The sequence below is a fragment of the Mchenga conophoros genome, linkage group LG14, assembly GCF_057382185.1.
Source record: "Mchenga conophoros isolate Kocher_MC1m ecotype Shallow Benthic linkage group LG14, M_conophoros_male_GT1.1, whole genome shotgun sequence".
In the NCBI taxonomy this organism is placed as follows: Eukaryota; Metazoa; Chordata; class Actinopteri; order Cichliformes; family Cichlidae; genus Mchenga; species Mchenga conophoros.
The window spans coordinates 2,572,035-2,579,356 of NC_140539.1; the positions used below are offsets into that span (position 1 = coordinate 2,572,035).

Genomic DNA, 7,322 nt, shown 5'->3' on the forward strand with positions numbered 1-7,322 from the left:
TTATTAAATTTATAGCTAACGCTATCATATGGCACACTGACCTCTGAGGAAATTTTAAATGGCACTCACCGTCAGAAAGGTTGCCGACCCCTGATCTTCAGCAATGACAGGGGCCATAGTACACAACCTGTGCAACACTGTTCACTTCAGGGTTACCAGTTATTTGGATTTTTAAAAGCCAGCTAAGATGCATCGATTTACTCAAACACTTCAGTAACATTTGTGTATTTTATTCTTGTACAGCTCGACCTTTATTATTGCTGTTTTGTAAAAGCGCATTTTTAAAGTTTTCAACATTTGTCTTGTGTTTTAATCATTTCCTGTAATGCACTTTGTGACCGTCGTCTAAAAAGCACCATAAATCCATTCGTCCAGTGTCCTCACTATACATTTATCAGTCTTTTAAATGTGCTGCATGAATTTATTTGATGTTTGAAAGTTGAATAAGTGCCACTGATTTCTCATCCTTATTCAATCGGTAATAGTTTCTTTGCAACAAGCATGAAATATGATATCACTTCCTCTTTTGCACATGTTGTGTGTATTTCCCCAAACTACTAACCAGCATGTGCACGAGTTCCAGAAACGACCGGCTGGATCAACAGTCAACTCTTGTTAGCTGCACTGCGAACTTCAGGGTTGGTCACCGTTTATTCATTTTTTGAGAACAGTTTCCAGAAATGTCTTCAGTGTTTCACTCTCTGCGAAACCATTTTAAAGAAACATCTGCTGGTTATGTGCACGTGCCAGCTTCAGTGTCAGTTTAGAGACGTCACAGCTTCAAATGAAGTTTCTTTTTAAAAAGTTTATTTATTCTCTTTTGTTACAAATGTGTAAAAAAAACAAAAAAACAACATCTTTCACTCTACAACAATGGGGCCCACAGTCACTTCAGCTTCCCATCGCTCCACTTTAAAAAAAAAAAAAAAAAAAAAAAAAAAGCACATAAACGCAGTCATTTTGCAGTCAGGCATGAGAAATGAAGCATTGTGCACGTTCCTGCTGACATGCATTACCTGTGGCGTTGTCACTCAGGGCTCGGATCTTTCTCATTCCACAAGTGGACTCACAACAGGTACAGAACTCGTTCTTTCCATCTACAGCCATCCACATACTGTGGGAAGAGTCAGTGTCATGAAAGTCCTCTCGAAAGAATCAATGAATGAAAGATCTTCAAAAACGTTCTCATACCCCTCATAAAATGAGCATGCCTTGTTCTCAATGGTAACTGGGGCAGAAGCTGAGACGGCCTTCAGTAGGCAAGAGATATAAATCTGTTTAAATGAAATTAGGCCTCTTTATTTTAAAGTACACGACAGGGAGCATACATCATCAGCACACACTTACATACCATCCCCTGTAGACCCAAGCTGTGGATCGCGACCTGTAACCGGAGTTTATCAGGCTGAGATCGAGGCATGAACCTGGAAATGGTGTGCTGACCCCCCAGACACCTGTAGGAAAGGCAACACTCACACAGAAGCAGCCACACTCTGTGGGGACATGCTGGTGTGACACTTGAATGACACTCGCACCACACTTAAGGTGGATCAGATTATCAGATCAGGTCAAGCTAAGTGTAGAAAAGAGACTACTGATATAGTGTACTGTATCAAACTGCTGCCCATCCAGAACCTACCCGTCATTTATTAAAGCTTCTCTTCGTCCTGAAGTGAAGTCTGACTTTGTGGTAGCGACGCAGCTGTCCACCAGCACCCTGAGGGGGGTTGGAGTTTGTACCAAGACTGCTGCTTCCATGTGAATGACATCTACCAAAGCATATCTGGTGGACGTTCTCTCAAACTTCCAGTCATCTGAAGCAAAATTAGCCATTAAAGGTTTGCAAAGTCACAGTCGTGTTAATATTGCTGGGACCCACCAGTCATAAGTTTCAGAGAAAAATGCTGCTGTGTCTGTGCTCGCCTGGTAGCTTCACTGGACATCCAGGCAGGATGCTCGGGATCGCTGCTCGCACTGTGCTGCCTGAAATGTCAAAGTTAAGAGCAGTTTTTAGCATCACACCAATCATACTTTAAAAGTACACTAATACTTTAAACCTGCACCAGAAGGCTGTTGCTTTGTCATCCATGAATCTGCTGACAAAGTTATAAGTCACCAACAAACAAAAAGCCTACATACCTGGAACGTGACTGTATAAAAGCTACAGGATTTCTTTGATGCGTGGCTAAAGCATGGAAAGGTTCCATAAAAACATGTTCGACTAATTGCTGTAAAACCGACGGGCCACAGCTACACAGTCAGGTTAAAACAGCGTTGGTTTAAAAATTATTAGATCAGGTCAGTGAGCTTAAACATGCTATGTTGGTTAATATATCACCAAGAGCATCAGCCTGGAAAAAGGAGGAAATATGAAGTGCTAAAACTGCAGTACCAAGACTGGCTACTTTAGGTTGAACCCCGAACTCAGTCCCACACTCACACATTAAAATGTCCAGTTTTACAGCTCAAAGTGTGCCTGGGACAAAAGAGTTTCCACCTTAATAACATTTGTTCAGGGTGATTTTATTTTGAAACTAACGCATCCATCTGGATTTTTCTCTTGTTAAAAGATGGGGCATAATTCAAATCCATTTTATTTATATAGTACCAAATCACAACAGTCGCCTCAGGGCGCTTTACACTGTAAAGACCCTACAATAATACAGGGAAAACACCAACACTCAGATGGCCCCCTCTAAACAAGCACTTGGTGACAGTGGGGGGGAAAAACTCCCTTTACCCTTTCCTGGTTTCAGGCTGATGGGAGGAAGACAGGACAAGGACTGAAAGAACTAATGACAGGCCTCAACTCTAAAAACTTTATGTGACCACAGAAGACTTAATAAAAAGGCTTCGACTCCAGATTTTACATGGCGATGTGTTAGGACAGAGTTGGAGTCAGTGTTTAATTAAAGGCTGTTTTGTTGCAACACTATTCCTTTAATAAGGACCACCGTAAACTAAAGTGGGTGTTCAGTCTGTTCCGCATTTCTAGTCACCTCTGGTAGTGGCATTCAAGTCTAATGACAGCACTCTGGCTCCTCGTAATGCCGCTTCTGCCAAACACTTTGGGGTTGTAGGCCAGCGCAAAGGCATAAATGAAGGCATTTTCTGTCAACTAATGAAAAAATACAAAGTGTATTAAAAAAATGAATTTCACTTGTGTGAAAAGGTGATGTAACTGAATGAACAGAATAAAAAGGTTCATACCACTAGCTTGCTACCACAGCTGTGCAGCTCAGATTCAAAAACCAGCACATGAGACGAGTCATCAGTGTCAGTGGCTGAACAACCACCGAGGCTGATTTCTTCTGGCTTTATCAGCTTGCCGAGACCCAGCAAGTCCCGACTCACTTCAACAAAGATCTTACTTTCACCACACCTCACAGCAACGCGGTAGGCTGCCACTGGCTGCTTCAGTTCAAACTTGAAAGGTTTGTTCACCCGATCCACTGGATCTTCTGGAAATTTCCAGGAGAGGGGTTCAAGTGCTTGCTGGTTCTGCTTTGACTGGAGCTTTGCAGCTTGCTGAGCAGACTGACTGGAGTGCACTCTGTCAGGTTCTCCTGGAGCATCAGCTTCAGCCACAGCAGGCCTCTGTGCCTTGATCCCCAAGTGTGTTGGCACATTCAGACTGTGGAATCGAGCGTCACTAAGCCTGACCCATGCAAGTACGAAGCTAAATGCAACAAGCTGCCTGGCCCCCATGGTTGCAAACAGACACAGGTCTGTGCAGCCTTCTTAAGGATGAGCACTGAAGCAGGCTGACTCCTCCCTCTCCCTAATCACCTAAATCTCCTTCCACATGTGTGGATCTCACCCTGGAGGAAACCAAAGGAATTATATTTGTCTTATATTTATGTATTATATCCAATAATTAAGTATATTTATTATATTTATGTTTAGATAGATATTATAGATACTTAAAAACATAACAAATATTCTTGTGCAAAGTACTGATTCAACTTTTTTGCCCAAGTAAAAGTGCAAATGTACAGGCTCTGAAATTCACAGTAAGAAGATAAAAAGTAGCTCTTTGAAGAACGTTTGTACCGGCTGATTTTGTGCAAAGCTAACCGAACCTTGTACTATATTAATATAATAAAATCTTATGAGCACATGGGAATGCAAACTTTATTTCAGAGTAAATTCTGGTTTTAATACTAATGAATGTGCTCAGCTTGATCAGTTATAGAGAACATGAGCAGAGCAAAGAGAGATTAAAAAAAACAAACGGCTCTATTTCCTGTTGTAGTGGGCGGCTTTGCATCCACACCTAAACAGGAAGTGGGATTCAGCAGGTGGAGGAACCCTAAAACTGGTTGTAGTTGCTCAGCCCAGTTAAAAGAAGCTTACAATCATTTCTGCTATGAGCTCCAGCAGATGTGCAGGCTGTGACCATCAGACTGTGCTGCTGCTGCTCTGAGGTGCACTGCTCTTTGTGAATTTACAATTCAAGATGTAAGCAGATGTTTTACAGGCTGACTAAACTTATGACAGATGAGCTAGATCGTGTCCACCTGAGGATTTAAGCTCTTCTTTCAGATACCGTTATATTTTTGTACTTTTTAGATTTGGAGTAATCGTGGGCAGGGATGGTTTCCCTGTTGGAGGTTGACAGTTCCAGGCTCCAGTCACTGATGTGTTTGTCTTTCAAGTCACCTTGAACTCTGCATGCTTTAGAAAATAGGTAAGTTTTAGTACTGGACTTCTTTTTTATGAAGGTTTGAACTTTGAGAGTTTAAACATGAGAGAAAAGTGTGAAAATGTTCATGCCTGTCTGAGAAAAGTGTATAAAGTGTGTAGTGACGGGTTTGACAGCCTTAAAACATCTAAAATAATTGTAAAAAATAAAGTTGGCTACTTTGTGGATTTCACCTGTCGTGGGTTATTTTAGGAACTCCCACGATAAGCGAGGGACCGCTGTGGTCGGTCACCTGCAGTTAGCAGGTGTGGGTTGCCTTAATTAGGTGCATCAAGGTATCCTGTTACTCTTGTTGGATGGAGTGGCTGACAAATTTGCTTCGGTGTGTCTAATGAACCTTCTGTAAGCGTCACAGCAGATTCAATTCAATTCAATTCAATTCAATTCAATGTTATTTATATAGCACCAAATCACAACAAAAGTCGCCTCAAGGCACTTCATAGATACAGAGAAAAACCCAACAATCATATGACCCCCTATGAGCAGCACTTTGGTGACAGTGGGAAGGAAAAACTCCCTTTTAACAGGAAGAAACCTCCGGCAGAACCAGGCTCAGGGAGGGGCGGGGCCATCTGCTGTGATTGGTGGGGTGAGAGAAGGAAGACAGGATAAAGACATGCTGTGGAAGAGAGACAGAGGTTAATAACAGATATGATTCAATGCAGAGAGGTCTATTAATACATAGTGAGTGAGAAAGGTGACTGGAAAGGAAAAACTCAATGCATCATGGGAATCCCCCGGCAGCCTACGTCTATTGCAGCATAACTAAGGGAGGATTCAGGATCACCTGGTCCAGCCCTAACTATATGCTTTAGCAAAAAGGAAAGTTTGAAGCCTAATCTTAAAAGTAGAGATAGTGTCTGTCTCCTGAATCCAAACTGGAAGCTGGTTCCACAGAAGAGGGGCCTGAAAACTGAAGGCTCTGCCTCCCATTCTACTTTAAATACTCTAGGAACAACAAGTAGGCCTGCAGTGTGAGAGTGAAGTGCTCTAATAGGGTGATATGGTACTACAAGGTCATTAAGATAAGATGGGGCCTGATTATTTAAGACCTTGTATGTGAGGAGCAGGATTTTGAATTCTGGATTTAACAGGAAGCCAAAACAGGAGAAATCTGCTCTCTCTTTCTAGTGGACAGCTTCAAATACCTCGGAGTTCACATCACGCAGGACCTGTCATGGTCCTGTCACATCAACACCGTGGTGAAAAAGGCCCGTCAGCGTCTCTACCACCTCAGACGCTTGAGAGACTTCCAACTGCCCTCCAAGGTGCTCAGGAACTTTTACTCCTGCACCATAGAGAGCATCCTGGCGGGAAACATCTTAACCTGGTTCGGGAACAGCACCATGCAGGACAGACGAGCTCTACAGAGGGTTGTGCGGTCAGCTGAGCGCACCATCCGCTCCGAGCTCCCTGACCTGCACTCAATCTACAGCAGGCGGTGCTGGACCAAGGCCAGGAAGATCGTGAAGGACCTCAGCCATCCCAACAACAGACTGTTCTCTCTGCTGAGGTCAGGAAAGCGATTCCGCTCCCTGAAGACCAACACAGAGAGACTGAGGAGGAGCTTCTTCCCGCAGGCGATACGGTCTCTCAATCACACCACCACACAGTACTGACCCACACATACAGTTCTTACACACACACTGGACTTTCTGGACTTTGTTTTTGCACAACACTGGTCACTATATTCTTCATTTCCGGTTAATACTTGTACAGCTGCTGTTATTGTGTATATATTTATTTATATTTATATTTCTTCATACATTCTTATATAGTTCTATATTGTGTATTGTGTATTTTGTTGTACAGTTATTTTATTTTCAACTTTAATTTATATATTTTATCTTATTCTTCCCAGTTAAATTTACCAGAGGTGGGACCAAGTCATTGTTTTGCAAGTCTCAAGTAAGTCTCAAGTCTTTATCCTCAAGTCTCAAGTCAAGTCTCAAGTAATGTCAGGCAAGTCAGAGTCGAGTCTCAAGTCACTGGTGTAAAAGTCCGAGTCAAGTCACAAGTCTGAAACTTTGAATTTCAAGTCCTTTCGAGTCTTTAAAAAAAAAAACAACGAAAAAATAATGTTGCAGTTATGCTAAATGTAAATATTAGACCATGTAATTTTTAAATCTGTGTTTTTCTCAACACATGACAAAATAGTGAACTTAGAAAATATACACAAATTGTGAAATTGCACCTCTTTAAAATGCAGCTCAATTAAACCTAGCTCCAAGAATAATTTTCACCGACAGTTCTGAGATAAGCTGCATGTTATTCTTGGATGCGGTTGTAGGACCGGCTTTAAAATCGCATGACAAAAATATCATACATATTAAAAAAAAACTTCATCACTAACGTAGCCTGGACAACATTTGCTAGTTAGATGAAGTCAGCTATCTCATTGTAGCATATTTATATGCATATTTATAATTATACGGTTCTTGGAGTGAGCGCATACACTCATGAAGTTTAGTAACTTCAGGTCACTGCAACAAGCCCAGGTACAGTTTACCGACGGATGGGTGCAGGACCTTGAAATGCACCGTGTAGAACGAAAGACCATCGTACGTATCATAAGTTTACCAGTCTCACAAATCGTCTTCATAAATACACATTCATT

The 7,322-nt window shown here is 41.9% G+C and overlaps 1 protein-coding gene across 1 annotated transcript; it reads right to left on the bottom strand.

Annotated features, from left to right (window-relative positions):
• Positions 1–771: 771 nt before the first annotated feature.
• On the bottom strand, positions 772–3,741 carry LOC146559078 (zona pellucida sperm-binding protein 3-like). Its single transcript, XM_085244671.1, has 8 exons — positions 3,211–3,741; positions 3,000–3,118; positions 1,880–1,983; positions 1,640–1,814; positions 1,352–1,454; positions 1,192–1,274; positions 1,017–1,114; positions 772–910 (listed from the first exon to the last, which is right to left on the bottom strand). Exons 1-8 carry the CDS (start codon positions 3,706–3,708, stop codon positions 861–863), a joined length of 1,230 nt encoding a protein of 409 aa, XP_085100797.1. The 5' UTR covers positions 3,709–3,741; the 3' UTR covers positions 772–860.
• Between the last annotated feature and the right edge of the window lie 3,581 nt (positions 3,742–7,322).